Source organism: Squalius cephalus (assembly GCF_949319135.1).
Source record: "Squalius cephalus genome assembly, chromosome: 1".
Taxonomy (NCBI): Eukaryota; Metazoa; Chordata; class Actinopteri; order Cypriniformes; family Leuciscidae; genus Squalius; species Squalius cephalus.
The window spans coordinates 14,977,334-15,002,458 of NC_137122.1; the positions used below are offsets into that span (position 1 = coordinate 14,977,334).

At 35.3% G+C, this 25,125-nt stretch overlaps 1 protein-coding gene across 1 annotated transcript in view; it reads right to left on the bottom strand.

The window, feature by feature from the left end:
- LOC307163903 (galactose-specific lectin nattectin-like) overlaps positions 1 to 25,125 on the bottom strand; it is a 35,613-nt gene that overhangs the window by 9,890 nt on the left and 598 nt on the right. The window contains exons 2-3 of the mRNA XM_079880229.1: positions 22,808 to 22,899; positions 21,091 to 21,225 (exon numbers count right to left, since the gene is read on the bottom strand). Of these exons, the coding sequence (XP_079736355.1) occupies positions 21,091 to 21,225; positions 22,808 to 22,899 (227 nt within the window). The remainder of the gene's footprint in view (positions 1 to 21,090; positions 21,226 to 22,807; positions 22,900 to 25,125) is intronic.

The following is a 25,125-nucleotide window of genomic DNA, read 5'->3' on the forward strand; positions in this document are numbered from 1 at the left end:
GAATGGTTTTGAGTGTAGAGCTTCATTTTGACCTGAAAATAGGATGTTTGGGAAATTGGGTGAGACGTTATGGAATTGTGTTTACTGTTTTGAGAATACGAGGCATAGTTTCAAGAAATGTGTTTAAGCAATCGAGAAAAACTGTAAAATCGTGGCATTAATGTTTTGACTCTATTGCATTCAAATGTCTTATCAATTACGTTTTCAGTCGCATTTATGCAGTTTACTCAAGAAATAGACTAATAACATTTTGCTTTGTTCGTGCCTTCTGCTGCAAACTCGTTTCGGAGGATTAGCCTACATGCAGTTAAACAAGGTTTTGCAGTTAAACAAGGTACTGGTTTTGACATTTTCGCAATAAATAAATTATTGTGATGATTACACGTATGTTGTTTTTCTTCATAATTGTAGCCTATGTAGTTTTATGAAATTTTTATGGGTAGGTTTAGGGGTAGGAGTAGGATTAGCTGCTAAAAAAAAATCTTTTAATGCTATATTGTTAAAAAAATTGCCATTTCCCTACACTCAGTACGTTTTATCATTTTTATATTCAGTATAAAATGGGTAATGTTATGTTTAGGTTGGGAGTAGGGTTAAGGGATCTTCCATTTATCTATAAAAGGGTAAAAGGTAAATTATACACACTGTTAGACCTTACCGGGTTTTTTAACAGTAAAATACTGGCAACACTGTTGCCAGTAAAATACTGTTAATTGTACAGTTCTTTACTGTAATCTAGTTTGTTTCTGTAAAAATGCACTAAATTCTAATTCAAATTAACTAATTACACTTGCAGAAACCGACTGCCTTAAATTGACCAGCTGTCATTTAAATGTATTAACTAAAATGTATAATGCATTAATAATGTGAGCAAAGTATTACTGTGAACTTCTTTAATTTGAGACCACTAAAAAACTATTGTACATAAAAAGATTTCCACTGGACCAGCAACTACACAGTCACCGCCTGTTAAATAAAGCAACATGCAGCGTATCATCAATGTTTGTAGATCTTCTCCTGGACAGAAGCAAAGGCTCTACTCTTCAGCACAATGGTGACCCAAAAAATAAATTTTACAGTAAACTACTGGCAACAGTAGAATCACTGAAGAAAAGAGAAACACAAGAACAGAAAATAGAGAAACACAATAACTACGACTGACTTCCAGCCATGACACATTATTACACTTATTATTAACCAGTATGACTTTATTTCTGTCATACAGAAGTTGTTATTAAAAATGTTTGTTTGAAGTTACCATTATAGAGATCAGTGCTTGCTTTTGGGATGCTGATGCTAAAACATTAGTTATTCCGTTGCTGCTTGAGCTGTGTTTTTGCAAGTCACACTTATGCACACAGTTTATGAATGATTGCAGTTGTAATGCTTATGATGACAAAATCATCATATTGCCTGTTCATTCACTTAGGAATTAATTCTTATTCATTCAGAGTTTTATCCTCGATCAAAAGTGTTACATTAGCACTACTGTGAAACTACAGCAATAAATTACTATGACTCATTTTTTTTAACACATCATGCATAAACCAAAAAAAACAGAGCTACACTATGTTTTTGAAACACAGAGATATCACAATTTAGCACATTAATCTCAACAATGGTGGCAATATTTTTTTTTTTTTATTATTCATGCAGCAGTGCATGCTGGGAGTTTTATTTTATCCTGGAACCCAGCATGCATTGCGACATGAAACTTTTCACCATTGTTGAGATTCATATGCTGATTGTTGATATCTGTGTGTCTGAGCCAAGCAGGAGTGAAATAAAATTGAATGCACTATCTGATTGTTATTTTTCAGATGACCTGATTACAGAAATATTGATTTAATTTCATAGATACACAGATTTATGCTAACATACCCATAATTTCAATGAATATTTACAGTAAAAATCTGAAAATCAGACAGGTCCAAGATGATTGTGACATCATCACAAAAGAATAAAAACACCTGATCAACTACTTCTTGACTTTTCCTTGCCATAACAGATGTGTTTTATAAACTCACTGTTACAGCAGTCAGAGAGAGATGAAAGATAAGAAGTCAAGGGACAAGAGACCAACTAAAGCAAATACTGATCTCCATCATGGTGACAACAAACTTTATTATTAACTAAATCTCTGTTAATTCTCAACAAGAACTTTTGTACATGTATGAAAGAAATAATTAGTTTCACACTCAGTGTGGCTGGAAGTCAGTTTAGTTTTTGTGTTTCTCTTTTTTCTGTTCTTGATTCTCTGTCCTTCAGTGATTCTGCTTATCAGTGTTCATCAGTTTCTCAATTCACTCACTTCTTTTCATTCAAGTGGACTATATTAGTGAACTAATTTAGGGAATAGTGAATGACGGTATAGGGTGTGATTGGGAAAACAGCCTCTGAGTGTCGACTTTGAGCACTGTTAATTCACAGTATATTCCTGTAGGCTACTTTTGTTTTATACGGTATTTTACTGTTTTAATGGAAAATGGTATGATATTGTCAGAATTTGGCCTTTTTTTACAGCAAGGGTTAACAGTGCAGCTATCTTAATGATATGAAAGATTCGTAAATATTTAACGTTTTGAAGCAGTAAAAACGTATGTTACGTTTAATTGTTGCAGATACGTCCATATCATACGTTTCAGCATCTATCCAAACGTACAAAACGTACGTTATCTGTCTTTGAAAATTACGTATTAATACTATGTATTAACAATGAGACCAGGCTGGAATGTTTTAGTTAAGTTGCAGAACACACATGGTAAAAGTTTGTGATTTCAAAAATGTTTAAATGATGTGGTAACCCAGTCAACACTATGATCTCACAGTGATGTCACCATGTGGTCACAACGCCAGCAATCTGAGTTCACAGTGTTCTAAAAGTGTAACCTCACAGCGCTCTCACTGTGTGCTCAAACTATGACCACAATATGAGCTCATCCCAGCTAGAAATGTTATTGTTCTATGAATGTTTTGAGAGCATTATGTTATGTTTTTCTATTTTTAATTTTTAATATTTTCTGTAGCTAATTTTATTTTTGTAACCAGAATGTTCTGCTAAAAGGTAGGATAACACTCTCTATAAACATTTCAAACATGTTTAGTTATGACATTGATAGAACATTATCCCCCCTAACATTCTTAGACAGTTATAGCGGGAAGTTTCGATGTTTAGAAACTATGTTTAAGAGGTTTACATGTTGAAGTTTGTTTGAAGAGTTTGGTTTGGTCACCATTGTAGAGGTCAGTGTTTGCTGTAGTTGGGCTCTTTGGTCTTGACTAGGACTGGGCGATTTAAATCGCGATATTGTTATGCGCATCTCGTCAGTAAAGCCGGTTCCTTGATTAGTAGTAAATCGCCATCACCTGCTTTCAGATGGAGCAGCATTTACTACAAAGAACCGTAGTTAACTGACAAGCTGAGCCATATCGCATTAATATTGCGGATGTATCGCCAGCGATAATTAATGCGATATGGCTCAGCTTGTCAGTTAACTACGGCTCTTTGTACACAGCAAAAACTCCAGTGTTAAATTAACACTCCTGGGAGTGTATGAGTCCACACTCAAGAGTGTTTAAGTTAATGAGATAATTAAGTGATTAATTTAGTGATGATTGAACATTATTGAAGACACCTGATGTTAACAAGCAGAATCACTGAAGGAGAAAATCACAAATTGTAAGTTACCGTTATGACGATCAATGGTTGCTTTAGTTGGGCTCTAGACCCATATATTATTAGCTTTAGATTTTGTTTGTCTGTTGTTTCTGAATTATAATCACCAGTTGAACAAAGAAAAAAGTGATCTGATGGTGTTGGTTATATTATGACAATCATCATTTGAACTTGATCACTGAACTCATTAAAATCCTTCTTTCTGACTTCGATTTATGTTGTTGGTTAGTGAATCTGCATAAATGCCCAGAATTTTTGATATAATATAAAGGATTTCTTAAAAGTTGTTAAAAAAAAAAAATTCATTCTTTTAGGCACACACAAATGTCAAGATTCAGTCTATGCATCTCAACAATGGTGAGGAGCAGAATATTCAATTAGGAAAAGTAAATTGACAATTCAGATCATAATTTATTCATACCGCAATGCATGATGGGAGCCATTAATGAGTTGTGATTGGTGGCAGCCACTGCAACATGCTTTATTATTGTCACCATTGTTGAGATTCACAGGCTGATTATTGATGTCTGTGTTTTAAATTAATTTATCTGAATGTCTTTTGATCAGAACAATGTTTATTAAATATTTTGAATTATAAGTAAAGTAATGATAATCATAGGCTGAAGAATCACTAAACTGCAGCTAACAGTTTAATCCAAACTATCTCAATAAGTTTCCTTTATCAGATCACAGCATGATTGTCAAAACATAACCAACACTATAAGAAAACATTCTACTTTGTTCATTTAACTGTTATAAATCAATAACAGCAGACAAACAACAGTAAATATTAAAGTACACATATAATGGTCTAGAGCCCAACTAAAGCAAACACCCATCACCTTAATGGTAACTTACAATTTGTGATTTTCTCCTTCCGTGATTCTGCTTGTTAACATCAGGTGTCTTCAATAATGCTCAATCATCACTAAATTAATCACTTAATTATCTCCTCAGCCCTAAATGCCGCTTCATCTGAAAGCAGGTGATGGTGATTTACTACTAATTGTGTCCATAATATTAGCACACAGTGAGTGCACAGTGCGGTTACACTTTTAGCTCACTGTGAATTCACATTGTGGTCATATGGAGAGATCACTGTGAGATCAACGTGTTGACTGGGAAGAGTCTGGTAATACAATGGACATAAACAAGGCTTCCTTTTACAGTACAGTTGCACTCTACTTACTGAGTAAATTGTCATGTTTTCCTTGGTAACGTTGCAGGACATACGAGGTAAAAAAAAAAAATGTGACTATGGAAAAGGGAATGATCAGATTATATGGTACAATTCCGGTAATACCATACAAATAAACAAGGCTTCATTTTACAGTACAGTTGCACTTTACTTACTAAGTAAATTGTCATGTTTTCCTTGGTAACATTGCAGGACATACGAGGTAAAAAATTGTGACTATATGGAAAACCCAACCAACACGTTTATCTCACAGTGATCTCTCCATATGACCACAATGTGAGTTCACAGTGAGCTAAAAGTGTAACCGCACTGTGCACTCACTGTGTGCTCATATTATGGACACTAGGGCTGGGCGATTTAAATCGCGATATTGTTATGCGCATCTCGTCAGTAAAGCCGGTTCCTTGATTAGTAGTAAATCACCATCACCTGCTTTCAGATGAAGCGGCATTTAGGGCTGAGGAGATAATTAAGTGATTAATTTAGTGATGATTGAGCATTATTGAAGACACCTGATGTTAACAAGCAGAATCACTGAAGAAGAAAATCACAAATTGTAAGTTACCATTAAGGTGATGGGTGTTTGCTTTAGTTGGGCTCTAGACCATTATATGTTTACTTTAATATTTACTGTTGTTTGTCTGCTGTTATTGATTTATAACAGTTACATGAACAAAGTAAAATGTTATGTTATAGTGGTGGTTATGTTTTGACATAATCATGCTGTGATCTGAAAAAGGAAACTTATTGAGATAGTTTGGTTTAACTTAGCAGCAGTTTAGTGATTCTTCAGCCTATGATTACCAGTACTTTACTTATAATTCAAAATATTTAATAAACATTTTTCTGATCAATAGACATTCAGATAAATTCATTTAAAACACAGACATCAATAATCAGCCTGTGAATCTCAACAATGGTGACAATAATAAAGCATGTTGCAGTGGCTGCCACCAATCACAACTCATTAATGGCTCCCATCATGCATTGCGGTATGAATAAATTATGATCTGAATTGTCTATGTAATTTACTTTTCCTAATTGAATATTCTGCTCCTCACCATTGTTGAGATGCATAGACTGAATCTTGACATCTGTGTGTGCCTAAAAGAATGATTTTTTTTTTTTTTTTTTTTTTTAACAACTTTTAAGAAATCCTTTATATTATATAAAAAAATTCTGGGCATTTATGCAGATTCACTAACTAACAACATAAATCGAAGTCAGAAAGAAGGATTTTAATGAGTTCAGTGATCAAGTTCAAATGATGATTGTCATAACATAATCAACATCATCAGATCACTTTATTCTTTGTTCAACTGGTGATTATAATTCAGAAACAACAGCCAAACAAAATCTAAAGTTAATAATATATGGGCCTAGAGCCCAACTAAAGCAACCATTGATCGTCATAACGGTAACTTACAATTTGAGATTTTCTCCTTCAGTGATTCTGCTTGTTAAAGTCCCCGTGAACCGGAAGTTGCAAACGACTTTTCTCCAGTGCTGTGACGTATTTCCCAGTGAAACGGAATATTGAACAGAGGGCAGGGTTTTACTCTAGCGCTCCTCCTCTCTATCTCTCGCTCATAACAGACTAACGGTTTGAGGGGAGTGGTTAAGCGTTTCCCAACCCAATTCCTCAAACCTACGTCATCAGAGAAGGTCCTCCAATGCAGAGGGGAGGGGCATTTTCAGATTTTGATTAAAGATTACCATGGTAAAAAAAATTTTTTTTAAATATTTTCTTGCACGGATTAATTGTTCACCACAAGACTAGTAATATGCGCTATCAAAGTAAATAGGGTCAATTTTGATTTCATGGGGACTTTAACATCAGGTGACTTCAATAATGTTCAATCATCACAAAATTAATCACTTAATTATCTCATACACTCCCAGGGGTGTTAATTTAACACTGGAGTTTTTGCTGTGTACAAAGAGCCGTAGTTAACTGACAAGCTGAGCCATATCGCATTAATTATCGCTGGCGATACGTCCGTGATATTAATGCGATATGGCTCAGCTTGTCAGTTAACTACGGTTCTTTGTAGTCAATGCCACTCCATCTGAAAGCAGGTGATGGTGATTTACTACTAATCAAGGAACCGGCTTTACTGATGAGATGCGCATGACAATATCGCGATTTAAAGCGCCCAGCCCTAAGACCAAAGAGCCCAACTACAGCAAACACTGACCTCTACAATGGTGACCAAACTCTTCAAACAAACTTCAACATGTAAGCCTCTTAAACATAATTTCTAAACATCGAAACTTCCCGCTATAACTGTCTAAGAATGTTAGGGGGGATAATGTTCTATCAATGTCATCACTAAACATGTTTGAAATGTTTATAGAGAGTGTTATCCTACCTTTTAGGAGAACATTCTGGTTACAAAAATAAAATTAACTACAGAAAATATTACAAGAACATAACATAATGCTCTCAAAACATTCATAGAACAATAACATTTCTAGCTGGGATGAGCTCATATTGTGGTCATAGTTTGAGCACACAGTGAGAGCGCTGTGCGGTTACACTTTTAGAACACTGTGAACTCAGATTGCAGACGTTGTGACCACATGGTGACATCACTGTGAGATCATAGTGTTGACTGGGAAGGGAATGATCAAGTTATATGGTACAATTCCGGTAATACCATGGAAATAAACAGGGCTTCATTTTACAGTACAGTTGCACTTTACTTACTGAGTAAATTGTAAAAACATCTGCAAGAACATACCCAGTATTTAAGATGTGCCATGACATTAGGGAAAACTGTTCCTGCGGGGTAGTTACCAGGTAAGTGTAAGGTAAATTCTTTGATAAACCCTCTATAAATGGGTGTAGCAATGAACAACAACTATGTAAGACAAGGTAATTTATTGGAAACTACCGTCTTAATTTCAAGATAGTAATAAATAAACATGGACTGTTACCAAAATAACCCTAGGATAACTACAAACCTAATTTGAATTGATGGGTAATACTGGAGGTGTTTCTAAAAATTGTCTGCCTACATTCTGAGGAAGTACTCAATCTGAGTTATTACCAACCTAAACAGGTAACAAGTACACAGTACTTTGTTGAGTTGATATTTAACAGTGGTGTTTTTTCCCTGGTATTTTCTCTGTAATTGCATACTAATCACCTTAAGTAATTACACACTAAAATACTATAATTTACCATATGCTTACCAGGTAAATACTTAGTAATTAGTTTGTAGTTTCTCTGCATTTACATACTTGTTACCTGTGGTAATTACCACTAACCAACTATAACTTACCATATATTTACCAGGTAAATACCTAGTAATTAGTTTGTAGTTTCTCTGCATTTACATACTTGTTACCTGTGGTAATTACCAATAACCAACTATAACTTACCATATATTTACCCGGGTAAATACCTAGTAATTAGGGGACTGTAAAAGGAAGGGTTACCACCACCTTTGGAATAAAATAGCAAAAATATTAAAAATGATAGATGTAAACAAAATCTTAAAAGGTCAATATAAACCTTCTCTTTAAATAATTTCATTGTGTTTTATTAGTGACACATTTGGGTAGAGAATATATTCCAAAACTTTCTGAAAATACAGTATGAGAACAATTACCTGCACAATTTGTGAAAAAAACAACAACAACTGTGTTTCCAACTGTGAACCAATTATATATATATACACTCACCTAAAGGATTATTAGGAACACCTGTTCAATTTCTCATTAATGCAATTATCTAATCAACCAATCACATGGCAGTTGCTTCAATGCATTTAGGGGTGTGGTCCTGGTCAAGACAATCTCCTGAACTCCAAACTGAATGTCAGAATGGGAAAGAAAGGTGATTTAAGCAATTTTGAGCGTGGCATGGTTGTTGGTGACGGGCCGGTCTGAGTATTTCACAATCTGCTCAGTTACTGGGATTTTCACGCACAACCATTTCTAGGGTTTACAAAGAATGGTGTGAAAAGGGAAAAACATCCAGTATGCGGCAGTCCTGTTGGCGAAAATGCCTTGTTGATGCTAGAGGTCAGAGGAGAATGGGCCGACTGATTCAAGCTGATAGAAGAGCAACTTTGACTGAAATAACCAATTGTTACAACCGAGGTATGCAGCAAAGCATTTGTGAAGCCACAACACGCATAACCTTGAGGCGGATGGGCTACAACAGCAGGAGACCCCACCGGGTACCACTCATCTCCACTACAAATAGGAAAAAGAGGCTACAATTTGCACGAGCTCAACAAAATTGGACAGTTGAAGACTGGAAAAATGTTGCCTGGTCTGATGAGTCTCGATTTCTGTTGAGACATTGGTAGAGATGGTAGAGTCAGAATTTGGCGTAAACAGAATGAGAACATGGATCCATCATGCCTTGTTACCACTGTGCAGGCTGGTGGTGGTGGTGTAATGGTGTGGGGGATGTTTTCTTGGCACACTTTAGGCCCCTTAGTGCCAATTGGGCATCGTTTAAATGCCACGGCCTACCTGAGCATTGTTTCTGACCATGTCCATCCCTTTATGACCACCATGTACCCATCCTCTGATGGCTACTTCCAGCAGAATAATGCACAATGTCACAAAGCTCGAATCATTTCAAATTGGTTTCTTGAACATGACAACGAGTTCACTGTACTAAAATGGCCCCCACAGTCACCAGATCTCAACCCAATAGAGCATCTTTGGGATGTGGTGGAACAGGGGGCTTCGTGCCCTGGATGTGCATCCCACAAATCTCCATCAACTGCAAGATGCTATCCTATCAATATGGGCCAACATTTCTAAAGAATGCTTTCAGCACCTTGTTGAATCAATGCCACGTAGAATTAAGGCAGTGCTGAAGGCGAAAGGGGGTCAAACACAGTATTAGTATGGTGTTCCTAATAATCCTTTAGGTGAGTGTATATTAACTTTTTAATTAAAATAAATAAACATCATCATCTCAAAACAATGACAATTTTGTCAAATAGGGTGTCAAATTTTGTTCGACCTCCCCTCTCACAGCAAAATCCCCAGTGTTAAATTAACACTGCTCAGAGTTTATATGAGTCCACACTCAGAGTGTTATAATTAACACTGAAGCAGTGTTGAAGTTAATGAGATAATTATGTGGTTAATTGATTAATTGAGTGATGATTGAGCATTATTGAAGACATATGATGTTAATAAGCAGAATCACTGAAGGAGAAAATTAATTTTTAAAATGGTGACCATTATGGTGATGGGTGTTTAGTTTAGTTGGACTCTTTAACCTTACTTTATTAACTTTATTTGGCTGCTGTAATTCGGTTATAACAGTCAGATGAACAAAGAGAAAAGGTGATCTGATGGTGTTGGTTGTGTTTTAACATAATCATTAGCTGGCCTGAATCACAGAACTCATTGAGAGTATAAATTCTGAGTTAAGTTTCCCTAATGGATTATAGCAGCACTGTCCTTGTCGAGCATGCCATTTTTAGCCTTTTCAATGACAACCAAATTATCAAATCAATTACAAAAAAAAAAACAAAAAAAACTTAAAAAGTGTTCTGTTCAGGCACACACAGACATCAAGAATTAGCGTATGAATCTCAACAATGGTGACAAACAGATCACCTCTGAACATAAGCTCATCATTTATTCATGCAGCAATGCAAAATGAATGAGTTTTGATTGGTGGTACCCAGAATGCACTGCAACATGCTTTATTATTGTCACCATTGTTGAGATTCACAGGCTGATTCTTGATGTCTGTCTAAAAAAAAAAAATTTCCATGTGAATAACTTTTAGGAAATTAATTGAATTTCATTGTAAAAGTTAAAAATATTATGCTTTTCAAGGAAAGTGCTGCTATAATTAAAAAAGTATATCTTATTCAGAAATTAGGCTCTATATGAGTTCAGTGATTCAGGTTAAAAGATTGTGAAATAATGATTATATTAAAACACAACCAACACCATCATAACACCTTTTCTCTTTGCTCATCTGGCTGTTACAAACAAATTACAGCAGCCAAACAACTTCTAAAGTTAATAAAGTGAGGGTCAAGAGTCCAACTAAACTAAACACCCATCACCATAATGGTGACCATTTAAAAAAATAATTTTCTCCTTCAGTGATTCTGCTTATTAACATCATATGTCTTCAATAATGCTCAATCGTCACTCAATTAATCAATTAATCACTTAATTATCTCATTAACTTCAACACTGCTTCAGTGTTAATTATAACACTCTGAGTGTGGACTCATATAAACTCTGAGCAGTGTTAATTTAACACTGGGGTTTTTGCTGTGTAGATTGCAGACATGTCATGCTTCATCCCAGACTAAAAAAAAAGTCATGCTTCTATACAAAATCTTCGTGCTAGAGCGCATTGAATCAGTGCGAACAAAAGCGGAGCTAGTGTGCGAGTGTGCCATTTTATCAGAGCAATATTGTCAACGTCAGCGAGTATTTGCATTAGATTATTATTATTATTATTATTATTATTATTATTATTATCTAATGGCATCAATAAAGCTTTCCCGCAATGAAGTGTTGGGTCTTCTATTCGCGGACTCTCATGATAACGGTGATTTTGAAAGTGAAAGTAGACCTACACCAAGCAAAACGGTGAAACTTTTGCCCAATGTCAGTGGTGGGAACAATGTTTCCCGGGGTCGGAGTGTTCATCGCGAAGTTACCAGGCGTGTTAGTATTGTGGGGAACGAGGCGGGAGATTTGTACCGATTTTTACCGCGCTATAGCCAGCTTTGTCTACTGACCATGTGCCTCACCGCGATCGCGGCGACAGTATTGTGGTGGAGACTTTGTCTAATGCTACTGGGTATGTTAGACAAGGTCGAAGTATTCATAGGACAGTTAGGGGGTAACGTGGAGGCAGGGTGGGGAGTCGCAATGACAATGACAGTAGTCCTAGCTGTGCACACTCGGCGCGCGCGCAAGGCAGATCTGGCCGCACCCGCACTGCTCGTGTGTGACACAGGGCGGTGTGACACGGGGCAGAGGGGCTATTATGCATAGTCTATCGCAAGCTAATGGGAATGCCGGCTTTGTGTGTCATATGAATAATATATATGTGCCCCATACATGGAATGAGAGTGCCTACTATATTGTAGCAAATGGAAAATCTCTACAGCAAAAGGCCAACCGTTACATGTCAAGTCAAGTCAAGTTGATTTATATAGCGCTTTTCACAACATAGGTTGTATCAAAGCAGCTTCACAGTAATAAATTAAAACAATACATCAATGTTTGTTTCTAGTGGAACGTCCACGTTTGGTAATGCTGATCAATAGTATCGTTGATTGATTAATTAAATTAAATATCCCCAAATATCCCCAACTGAGCAAGCCAAAGGCAACATGCATTCGGTTTGTTTCTACCATTTATTAGTAATGATTTACACAGTTTGTTTACTACGTACTATTTACCTGAGCATTCAGTATTGTGCAATATAGCATACAGAAGGTGAGGGACATTTTGGGGGGAAATAAGTGCTGCATTTTATCATTTAAACATGTGACTTTTCATGAAAATTCTATAATCCAAGATGGCCGCCACCATATGACGTCATAATATGCAAATTAGATGGGAAAATGTAATCTCTACATAAACTTTGGGTCATCCTTAATATTTCTCTAATTTACAGAAAGTCTCTATCTTTTATCACTTTTAAGATATAGGCTTTTGAAATTAAGATGTCAAAATCGAACGGTTTAGTAAAAAAACTCTGGCGCCTAAAGGGTTAAGGCAGTTCTGAAGGCGAAAGGGGGTCAAACACAGTATTAGTATGGTGTTCCTAATAATCCTTTAGGTGAGTGTATATATATATATATATATATATATATATATATATATATATATATATATATATATATATGGGTGATTCTTAGACTATGGGCACTTTTATGTACTTTGGTCATATTTTTAAAAATACATACAATTTTGGACAAAATCCTCTTTCTTTTTCAAACTAACAATAAAACCTCCTTAAAAACTTTTTACTACCTTTCTATTATGATTTCTTCATACTTTTCAACCTCCTTATAGGTGTCAAAATCACTGTTTTCTCCTTGTCGCACACCCAGACTTTTTAACTTCAACAATGAAAATACAGTTTAAAAGTATGACTTATCTGGTAACTATTAATATACTTAAATTAAGCACTAGTAAAATAATTAAAATACATTATAGTATTTAATGTGAGACCACCATCAATATTACTTTTTATACAAAATATAGCTGTCGCACAGTATTGGTGTCATTTCCACCACAACACTGTAATGTCCCTTTAAAAAGTTTGTGTGAAAGATTGTTTAGGTGGTTTCTATGGAAATGTTCAGAGACATCAGAGCACATGTTGGACATGGAGGCAATTTTAAATTTTCATCAAGAACAAATAAGAAAAATCAAGGTAAATATTGCTTGATCAGTTAATATATTTATTCTACGTCATTTCCAAACATGCTGTACCTTCAAGGGTGTTTTTAAAAAGTTAAAAATTTTAAGTTAAATAAGAGTATTTTACATACATGAAATGCTAAGTATTAATTCAAAGCTAATCAGTGCAGCTATCTTCCATTTTTTCACAAAAAACTACAGAAATGTCATTTCCACCACAGTCATTTCCAGCACACTGCCCTCTGTGTTGGAAATGACAGCATGTGGTGGAAACATGCTGTACCTTCAAGGGTGTTTTTAAAAAGTAAATTTTTTTAAGTTAAATAAGAGTATTTTGCATGCATGAAATGCTGAGTATTAATTCAAAGCTGATCAGTGAAGCTATCTTCCCTTTTTTCACAAAAAACTACAGAAATGTAATTTCCACCACACTGCCCTCTGTGGTGGAAATGACAGCATGTGGTGGAAACATGCTGTACCTTCAAGGGTGTTTTTAAAAAGTAAAAAAAAGTAAGTTAAATAGGAGTATTTTGCATGCATGAAATGCTGAGTATTAATTCAAAGCTATCAGTGAAGCTATCTTCCCTTTTTTCACAAAAAACTACAGAAATGTCATTTCCACCACACTGCCCTCTGTGGTGGAAATGACAGCATGTGGTGGAAATGACATTTATGATTACAAAGTACAATTGATATGGATTGCAAGAGTAGATTGACGTTGTGAATTGAGTTTACTGAGTGTGATGAGTTTAAGAGTTTTCAAAATATATTTTTCAAATAAATATTTCTCTAAATATTACTGTTTCTCTACATTCACGTTAATTCATTGTCATTTCCACCACCACCCTGTCATTTCCATCACCACACACATTTTTTAAAAACATTTAAAAAGTTCTCATCACACATTAAAAATGTATCCACAATTTACGAGATCATGCTCTACTTAATATAAAAATTCAAGTTATTTATTTTCTAATAAGCTCTTGCCCTAACCAAAATTGCCCTAACCAAAATTAAATTTCAGAGTGTGACAGGTGTACAGTTCACCATTTGGTCCTTAGGGCAGTTAATTTATCTCATTGACAAATGTATAATTTTTGTACATTGTGGAAAAACTGATAAAACTAGTTACAAAAATGATCTTAGACAATTCTTGAGTGGCATAAGTTATTCTGTTTTTAAATAACAGCTGTATATAGAGATGTGGTGGAAATGACATTTGTTCATTGCAGGTCGGAAAAAATGTAAAATATTAACAATTTCTCTTGTAATCTAAGTTTGTCCTCTTACAGACCTTAAAACTAGACAAATTATTTAAACTTATGAGACTGTGTTACGTGACTTTTGAACAAGTTTTTTTTATTCAACTTCACAAGCCTAAAAGTGCCCGTAGTTGAAGAAACGCCCATATATATATATATATATATATATATATATATATATATATATATATATATATATATATATATATATATATATATTGTCGTTGCATTCTTTCTTGTGGCTCAGTGACACTGAATGAAAGGCTCATTATGTATGCAGCACCATTATGCAGGGGCATTATCTCCTCACGTGTGAATCACTTAATATTCATGATGGTGTTGGATCGTTAACGTCCCTGCGCATATTGCCTTTCCAAACAAAAAGTGTCTAACAAAATTTAAATCAATGTATTGTTTTATGTGAATGATTAGGCAGGATGATTTTCAGATCATTTTGAAGAAAAAACTCTAGGTGACAAAATGCATTATTCAGAAGTCTTGTGGACACATGTTTAGTATGTGTTTTGTGGCCTTATTTCAGAAACTTTCATTTTTAGTTTTTTCAATAACCATGCATAAACATTATTCTCTCAAAAATACAAACATGTACATACATGTTGCTCACATATTATGGTAGCCCTGTTTGTGCTAAATAGAGTGTAATTACACCTTTTCCATTAATATGTTTATAAGCAACTGAAAAAAGCACAAATGTCAGGGCATGTCAGAACATCTCAAGGACCCCAAAAACACCTCAAATCCCAGAGGGTTAAGTTTACCTTATGGATTATAGCAACACTGTCCTTGTAGACTCAGTCCTGGAGGGCCACTCTCCTGCAGAGGTTAGCTCTAGCCTGCCTCAACACACCTACCTGGAAGTTGCTAGAATCTAGAATACCTAGTAAGACCTTGATTATCTGGTTCAGGTGTGTTTAATTGGGGTTGGAGCTAAACTCTGCAGGACAGTGGCCCTCCAGGAACAGAATTGGACATCCCTGTTGTAGAGGATGCCATTTTTAGCCTTTTCAATGAAATCCAAATTATCAAATCAATTAAAAAAACAAACAAATAAAAAATCTTCAAACGTATTTCAGGTAGGCACACACAGACATCAATAATTTGCGTATGAATCTCAACAATGGTGATCACCTCTGAACATAAGCTCATTATTTATTCATGCAGCAATGCATGATGGGAGCCATGAATGAGTTTTGATTGGTGACACCCAGAATGCACTGCAACATGCTATATAATTGTCACCATTGTTGATATTCACAGGCTGATTCTTGATGTCTGTGTTTTAAAAAAAAAACTATTTGTATGCAAACAACTTTTAAGAAATTCTTTGGATTACATTGTAAAATGTACAAATATTATGCTTTTCAAGGACAGTTATACTTAATAAAGTAAACCCAACTCAGAAATTGGGCTCTATAGGGACATCCCGCATGACGTCACGCCATTTGGAGCAGCCATTTTTGACGGAATAGAAAATGCTAAACCGCCGGTGATACTCATAGACAGTATAAACAGAGACGGGCTCTGGTATAAACTACATTGATCCTGCAGCTCGTCGCAATATTCTATCATGCCCGAGCGATGCTGTGCAGTTGGATGCGATCAGATACGTGATCATACAAAAGGAATAGGCCTATCTTTATACCGTATCCCGAAAGAAACAAAACGGAGAAACAAGTGGTTGGCGGAAATATACAGGCAAAACGCTGATGTGGTGCTTGGCTTCCAACTGTTTGTGATATAAGGTACAAGAAGAAAAATGTAAACAAATAATAAAAGTGCATGTAAAATATACAATAAAGTTGAGATGAAATTATACAAGGTTACTTGACTTTTTACGTCTATTCAGTTTTTGTAACATGTCCATGACAACCGATAGCCTGCTTTTGTATGCTTTTAATGAAGCTCTGGTGTAGCGTGATGGGAAGTGAATAAGGTAACGTCAGCTGTAAATGTCACCGAACTCAATGTCAGGAAGTTTTTCTACACATTAAATGCCTGTAAAAAGAACTTGCGGTGCTTCATATGGATCTATGATTCCTATCTTCCTCTTGTATACTTGATATATATTTTTGTGATGCTAATAAGTGCGATGACATGACGTGAAGAGTTAGCTGAAGCTAATAATAGTGGTGGGGGAAAACTCGATTCTGTTCAGTATCGAGATATTTTGCGCACGCAATTATATCAATACTGTAGCGCAAAGTATTGCAATATTTAGGCTAATTATAAAACAATTATACTAATAATTATATTATTAGTATAATAATATACTCCCTAATATATTACCCACCCCTAATAATAGATCTATTGCCATTAGACACACTGAAAAAAGTGAAACATCAGTGCAATTCATTCAAAATATATATTTGCATTGGTCCAATGGAAAATTGTGATTTTCAGTTTATACCTTCAGTTTTCACTTTGCCTCAAAGTAAGTGTTACACCCTCTAAAATGATACTTTGGATTAACTTAAAAAAATTGATGTAATTTGTTACAGCTATTTTTTTTAGTTTTTCTCAAATTGTATTTATGATTTAGTTAAAACCATAAATTTTGATTAATGTCAAACCTAAATTTTATTTTTTTCCAACTCAACGTTTTACCTTAACTCAAAGTACACAGCAAAAACTCCAGTGTTAAATTAACACTCAAGAGTGATGAAGTTAATGAGATAATTAAGTGATTAATTTAGTGATGATTGAACATTATTGAAGACACCTGATGTTAACAAGCAGAATCACTGAAGGAGAAAATCACAAATTGTAAGTTACCGTTATGGAGATGGGTGTTTGCTTTAGTTGGGCTCTTCACCCTTATACGTTTACTTTAGATTTTGTTTGGCGGTTGTATCTGAGTTATAACTGCCAGATGAACAAAGCAAAAAAAAGTGATCTGATGGTGTTGGTTATATCATGACAATCATCATTTGGACTTGATCACTGAGCTCATTAAGATCGTTATTTCTGACATAGGTTTATGTTGTTGATTACAGCATAACTGTGATTCTGCATAAATATCCAGAATTTTAGATATAATACAAAGGATTTCTTAAAAGTTGTTTTGAAAAAAAAAATCTTTCTTTTAGGCACACACAGACATCAAGATTCAGTCTATGCATCTCAACAATGGTGACGAGCAGAATATTCAATTAGGAAAAGTAAATTACATAGATAGACAATTCAGATCATAATTTATTCATAACGCAATGCATGATGGGAGCCATTAATGAGTTGTGATTGGTGGCAGCCACTGCAACATGCTTTATTATTGTCACCATTGTTGAGATTCACAGGCTGATTATTGATGTCTGTGTTTTTAAATAAATTAATTCGAAAGTCTTTTGATTAGAACAATGTTTATTAAATATTTTGGATTATATGAAAAATTCTGAAAATCATATGCTGTAGAATCATAGAGCTGCTGAAATTAACAAGTTAACAAGTTTTGTTTTTCAGATCACAGAATGATTATGTCAAAACATAACCAACACCATCAGATCACACTTTTTTTTGCTCATCTGACTGTTATAGGCTAAATCAATAACAGCAGACAAACAAAATCTAAAGTAAACATATAAGGGTGAAGAGCCCAACTAAAGCAAACACCCATCACCTTAATGGTAACTTACAATTTGTGATTTTCTCCGTCAGTGATTCTGCTTGTTAACATCAGGTGTCTTCAATAATGCTCAATCATCACTCAATTAATCACTTAGTTATCTCATTAACTTCATCACTCTTGAGTGTTAATTTAACACTGGAGTTTTTGCTGTGTACTTTGGGTAAAGGTAAAACTTAAAATTTTGGTTTGACATTAATCAAAATTTATGGTTTTAACTAAATCATAAATACAATTTGAGAGAATATAAAAAAATTAGCTGTAACAAATTACATCAATTTTTTTAAGTTAATCCAAAGTATCATTTTTTTAGACAGTATAGCCAATGTGAGTAGCTGACGGATGTATACCGTCAAAATGGCTGACACACGGCTAGGGGTCACGTGACTGGGAGATCCCTATAGGAGTTAAATGATTATGTTAAAACACAACCAACACCATCAAATCACCTTTTCTCTTTATTCATCTGGCTGTTATAACTGAATTACAGCAGCCGAACAAAATCGAAAGTTAATGATCTAAGGCAGTGGTTTTCAAACTTTTTCAAGAGCGACCCTTTTTTTTTCTTTTTTAATTGACGCGACCCATAGGCCTATATAGGCCTATTCTTAAGCCTTTTGTTAACAACCGCTTTTGATGATGCACGTGCAGTGGCTTATCCATGATGCGATCGTAACGCAAAGTTGATTCTGCACTCTTTTGATCTAGCTAAAGCTACAGGGATGCTAATTAACCGATTAACCATTAACCATTGCAAGAATTTTAACCAATTAATAGCCTACTATCGTTTGCTGTATGCTTAAAAAAATCACAAAAAATATTCCACAACAAATCCTTTAAATTTAATGATATTCAGAACAGAACAAGAATGAAAAAATATATATATCTATAAACAAGCCAAAGCGAAATAATTTAAAGCGAAAGTGAAAGTAAGCGGCGTTGGGCTCACGTAACTCTCTCATTCGAATATTTTTTTTTCCATATTCGCGATTTATTTGGATGCTAAACTATTATTTATTATAGGCTTCTAAGAAAAAATTAAAATGATCATCCCCCCAAATTTTAAATATTGATTAGGCTTCAAAAAATATAAAAACTTTTAATTTAAGTGAACTTCAAACAAACCTTAGGCCTACATAAACCCATTATAAATGTCATATTTAGCCTACCTGTGCCTTTCCTGTCTAACAGGTATGAAATATACAGAAATTGAATAAGGTTATCAAAACATTCTGCACTGCATAAATTATAAACTAAATATAGATAAATCCTTATTAAAGCTACAAGCATTCTTTAGTCAAGAGCAGTTAGTAATTTTCTCCGAGAATTAGCTGCTGCCACTTTAGGACCAGCCACAGCTGACGATCTCACGCATCCCATTCTCTCACTACTCTTTACTTTCATTTAAGATTTTATTTAACTCATTTAAGACTGTTCTTGTGAGGATACTCGACAAAACGGACATTTTGGCATACATGTGTGTTGTTCGTTCTAGCGCGAAAGAGAACTTGATACTGGCGCGCGTCTATCTGTGGGTCGTGTGTGTGTGTGTGTGTGTGTCAGGAGGACATTCACTGACAGCGCGTTCTCTTTTGTCTTGTCGCGCATGAAAAAGCATTTGCATGAATAAGAGCGGGATCATATAACGATAGCTAGTCACCTGTTGTTGTTTCTGGCGTTTCATCGCCTGTGCCGCAAACGCGATACCACGGAGGAGCAGGACCGAGCCTATGTCAATGCGCGCGCGTCCGGGAACATCCCGTGCACACTATATAAACAAATAGCAAACGGGATTTTGGATTTTGAAAAGTGGGGAGGACATGTCCCCCCTGTCCCCATAGGAAATTACGCTCGTGGGCTTCTTTGTACTTCACTCACGTTCCAATATCGATCCCTCTTCAGAAAATCACCCTCTTCACATGCGCAAAAATGTGCTTGGAAACATCACAGTGGAGCGGTGCTTACGCTGAATGGCACGAATTGTAGGCTATTGACTATTTAAACAGAGCAGTGTAATTTTTATGTGAGGTTGACTATTTTATTTTGATAATGAACCGGCTGCGATGTCAAGATTGCAATGCTGGAATATGTTGTGTGCGTGTGAGGCGCCACCGGCACGATAGAATCATATAAATATACTCCGTTATTTTGTTCAGGACATCATTCGAAACTGCAAAGTATTTATTTATTTGTGTACACTCGCAATAAAACACAACATTGTGCTTTTGTAAAATAAAGAAAACAAACAAACTGCCGTCTCGGTTTCCTTTCCGTCAACTGGTTTGTGAGGCGCCGCGCCTCACAGAAATGAACCAAACTCAGCAGCATGCTGTCAGTTTTTTCTTTCGTTTTATTAATCTATTAATTGTTTAAATAGCCATATTGCGCATGTTTCTTTTATATATGCCTATAGACTATGATTTCATGAAAACAAATTTAGTTTTTTCATTTAATTATATTTTCCTTAAATCATCCTGGCGACCCATTTTTTAAGTCTCGCGACCCACCCGAGGGTCGCGACCCAGGGTTTGAAAACCACTGATCTAAGGGTCAACAGCCCAACTAAAGCAAATACTGATCACCATAATGGTAACATACCAATTACGGTTTTCTCCTTCAGTGATTCTGCTTGTTAACATCAGGTGTCTTCAATAATGCTCAATCATCACTCAATTAATCACTTAATTATCTCATTAACTTTAACACTGCTTCAGTGTTACTTATAACACCCTGAGTGTGGACTCATATAAACACTGAGAGTGTTCATTTAACACTGGGGATTTTGCTGTGTAACTATTCTGAGGACCAAAAAAATGTTTTTATAAAAACACATCTAGCTTCATGCCTTTTGAAAAATGTTTTAATGTAAATGTAACTGTTAATGCCCAATAGCATAAAAAGCATGATCAAAAAAATAATTGCATACCTGAACAGCATCACTCCCTCCGATCCAGGCACGAGTTGAGGTGTAAGTTACGGATCTAACCAGGCTCTGTATAAAAGTGTACTCCTCAAGGCTGTGCACAGAAGCAAGGTGCCCATCATGGCCCAAACAGTTTTTCTGTAGAGGCGGAGACATGAACAAACACCACTATTTATAAAAAATAAATTTAAAAAATTGTTATTTTAAATTAATTTTCCAAAATCTGTGATATGCTTTCAGATGTATTATTTTACCCGTGAATTCTAAATTCTGCCTTTTGAGGCGGACTGCTTTTGTAGAAAAGGTTCTACTTATGCTGTACACAGCAAAATCCCCAGTGTTGAATTAACACTCTCAGAGTTTATATGAGTCCACACTCAGGGTGTTATAAGTAACACTGAAGCAGTGTTAAAGTTAATGAGATAATTAAGTGATTCATTGAGTGATGATTGAGCATTATTGAAGACACCTGATGTTAACAAGCAGAATCATTGAAGGAGAAAACCGTAATTGGTATGTTACCATTATGGTGATCGGTGTTTGCTTTAGTTGGGCTCTTGACCCTTAAATCATCAACTTTAGATTTTGTTTGGCTGCTGTAATTCAATTATAACAGCCATATGAACAAAGAGAAAAAGTTGATGGTTTAGGTTGTAATTTAATAATTATCTGTTGGCCTGAATCACTGAACTCATTGAGAACATAATTTCTGAGTTAAGTCTACCTTATGGATTCTAACAGATTTTTTGCCTTTTCAATGAAATCCAAATGATCAAATCAATAATAAAAAAAAAAAAACTTAATAAAAAGTATTTCAGGTAGGCACACACAGAAATCAAGAATTAGCGTATGAATCTCAACAATGGTGACAAACAGATCACCTCTGAACATAAGCTCATTATTTATTCATGCAGCAATGCATGATGGGAGCCATGAATGAGTTTTGATTGGTGGCACCCAGAATGCATTGCAATATGCTTTTTAATTGTCACCGTTGTTTAGATTCACAGGCTGATTCTTGATGTCTGAGTTTAAACAAAAAAATGTTTTATTTGTTAACTTTTAAGAAATTATTTGGATTACTTTGTAAAATATATTATGCTGTTCAAAGACAGTGCTGCTATAAAGTAAATCTAACTCAGTAATTGGGCTCCATAATAATGAAATAATGATTATATTAAAACACAACCAACACCATCAGATCACCTTTTCTCTTTGTTCATCTGACAGTTATAACTCAGATACAACAGCCAAACAAAACGTAAAGTTAATAACTTAAGGGTCAAGAGCCCAACTAAAGCAAACACTGATCACAAAAATGGTAACAAACCAATTACGTTTTTCTCCTTCAATGATTCTGCTTGTTAACATCAGGTGTCTTCAATAATGCTCAATCATCACTCAATGAATCACTTAATTATCTCATTAACTTTAACACTGCTTCAGTGTTACTTATAACACCCTGAGTGTGGACTCATCTAGTTTTTAAGTGATCCTAACACATGATAACATGAAATGTGTTGTGTCTGTATTTTCCTAGAGCTCCATTGTAATTTATTTATTGTTAACATATTTTTGTTTTTAAACTGAGGAACAATTTGAAATGATTATCCTGGGATAATCGACAGTTGTCACAGATGTTTACAGAGCTTAAGTTGTATTTAACCAAGAATATTTGTTTATGATTGTTATGTCAAATTAGAAGATGAATGTATCATACCTCGGCATCAATCCACGTGTGAGCGTTATTGAAAAACTTGAAGCATCTGCATCCATAGCCAGACCATCCTGACGAACAGCCTGTTAAAGGGACTGTTAAAGGGAATTTTTGTGTTATTATTTTATATTTCTTTTTTACCATTAATGACCTTTCATGTAATTAAATTAAGAATTTTAAGGTACAGTATGTAGCTTTTGTCCCTTTACCGGTTAAAACACACAAAGGCATGCGACATTGTTGTGGTCGTACTTCGGCTTTGCATGACAGTGCAGATGAAGACGACGCTTCACAATAGATGCTTTACAGTGAACTCTGTTAGACAGTCTATCTGTTCAATAAAACACCTTTGAGTAATAAAAACACCATCATCTCCACTTCGCTTTTACAACATTTCAAACCCCTAAGTTCTTCTCCATCTCCTAAAGCTGATGTTGATTCTTGTTTTATTACGAGTTCTGTCGCGTTCTCTTTTCTCCTCTGTTCGGTGTTTGTTTAAAACGGGTTTTTGCTGCTCCATCTCATAATTTATTGCTCATGTGAAAGCTAACCCCTGCCACTATAGTGAATAAGTGAATCATGTTTTGTAAGAAGGATTGATTATGTATTGACACTCACACACCAGACACATGGCAAAGTAGCCGCAGAGGTGGGTAATCCAGGGGCCAAAGAGGAAAAGTCCTGCCATATGTTTATTCCACCCATAAACTCAGTCATCTGATTTCACTAATTAGTTCTCTCTCCTGTCTGAATTAGCAAATCCAGGAGATTGGAACAAAATACTGAGGAGGACTTTTACTTTCTGAACCTGGACTTTACACCTCTGACTAGATGTCAGCCAAGAGGACCTTATCTGAGCCACAAAATCTGTGTATATTAAATATGGAGTCATCTCAGCCTTAAAGGAGAACTCCGGTCAATTTTAACATTGAGCTCATTTTTTTGTACATTTGGAGTGCTGTCAATACAGAGAACAACGACAAAAAACGGTGTTGCCTACACCGAGTTATTCTATTTTTAAAATTTGCACCCTGTTGACTTCAATAGGGCAAGTAGTAAGCCTGCTTTTTAGCCTCTTAACATCCTTTAAGTGTCATTACAAGTGCACAGAAAATGTGAGTGATTCCTTCCGAGTGAACACGGGTGGATCTGACTGCAGTAGATGTTAGAGATATTAATAAAAATGAAGTTAATTCAGCCAGCGCTCATACCTTTGTTTACATCCTGTTTTCGGTGGAACGCCATAGTAATCGATTGTCGAGTTCACGCGCGTGATCATTGGTAACTAAACCTATGCGCGTGAACTCGACAATCGATTACTATGGCCTTCCACCGAAAACAGGATGTAAACAAAGATATGAGCGCTGGCTGAATTAACTTCGTTTCTATTAATATCTCTAACATCTTCTGCAGTCAGATCCACCCGTGTTCACTCGGAAGGAATCACTCACATTTTCTGTGCACTTGTAATGACACTTAAAGGATGTTAAGAGGCTAAAAAGCAGGCGTACTACTTGCCCTATTGAAGTCAACAGGGTGCAAATTTTAAAAATAGAATAACTCGGTGTAGGCAACACCGATTTTTGTCGTTGTTCTCTGTATTGACAGCACTCCAAATTTACAAAAAAATGAGCTCAATGTTAAAATTGACCGGAGTTCTCCTTTAATAAGTTAACAAGCAGAATCACTGAAGGAAAGAAGAGAACAGAAAAAGAGACGAGCAGAAACACAAGAACTACAATTGACTTCAGACACAGCCTCAGATGAAATCAACTGAAGAGAAAAGAAGACATTAAATCTGTGAAGATCTCAGCAGAGGAGGATTAAACAACTCCACAAACAGCATTACCAGCTTCACTTATTACTAACCAGACTGACTTTATTTCTGTCAGACTTCTACAAAAGTTTTATTGAGAATTAACAGAGGTTTAACTCTAATGTGTTTCATTTGAAGTCACCATAACAGTGATTATCGTTTCCATTAGTTGGGTTCTTAACTCTGATTATATCTTTTGTCTTTTTTGGCTGTTGTGACAGTGTGTTTGTTAAACACATTTGCAGCAGCAAAGAAAGCTAAAGTGAAACGAGATCAGGTGATGATGATTACCTGTTGATGGATTTATAATCATCATGAAACAGACTGATTCACTGAGGTTTTTTATAATCTTGAACCTTGAGTTAAGAGCCCAACTAATGGAAACACTAGTCACTGTTATGGTGACTTCACATGAAACACAGAGTTAAACCTCTGTTAATTCTCAATAAAACTTTTGTAGACGTCTGACAGAAATAAAGTCAGTCTGGTTAGTAATAAGTGAAGC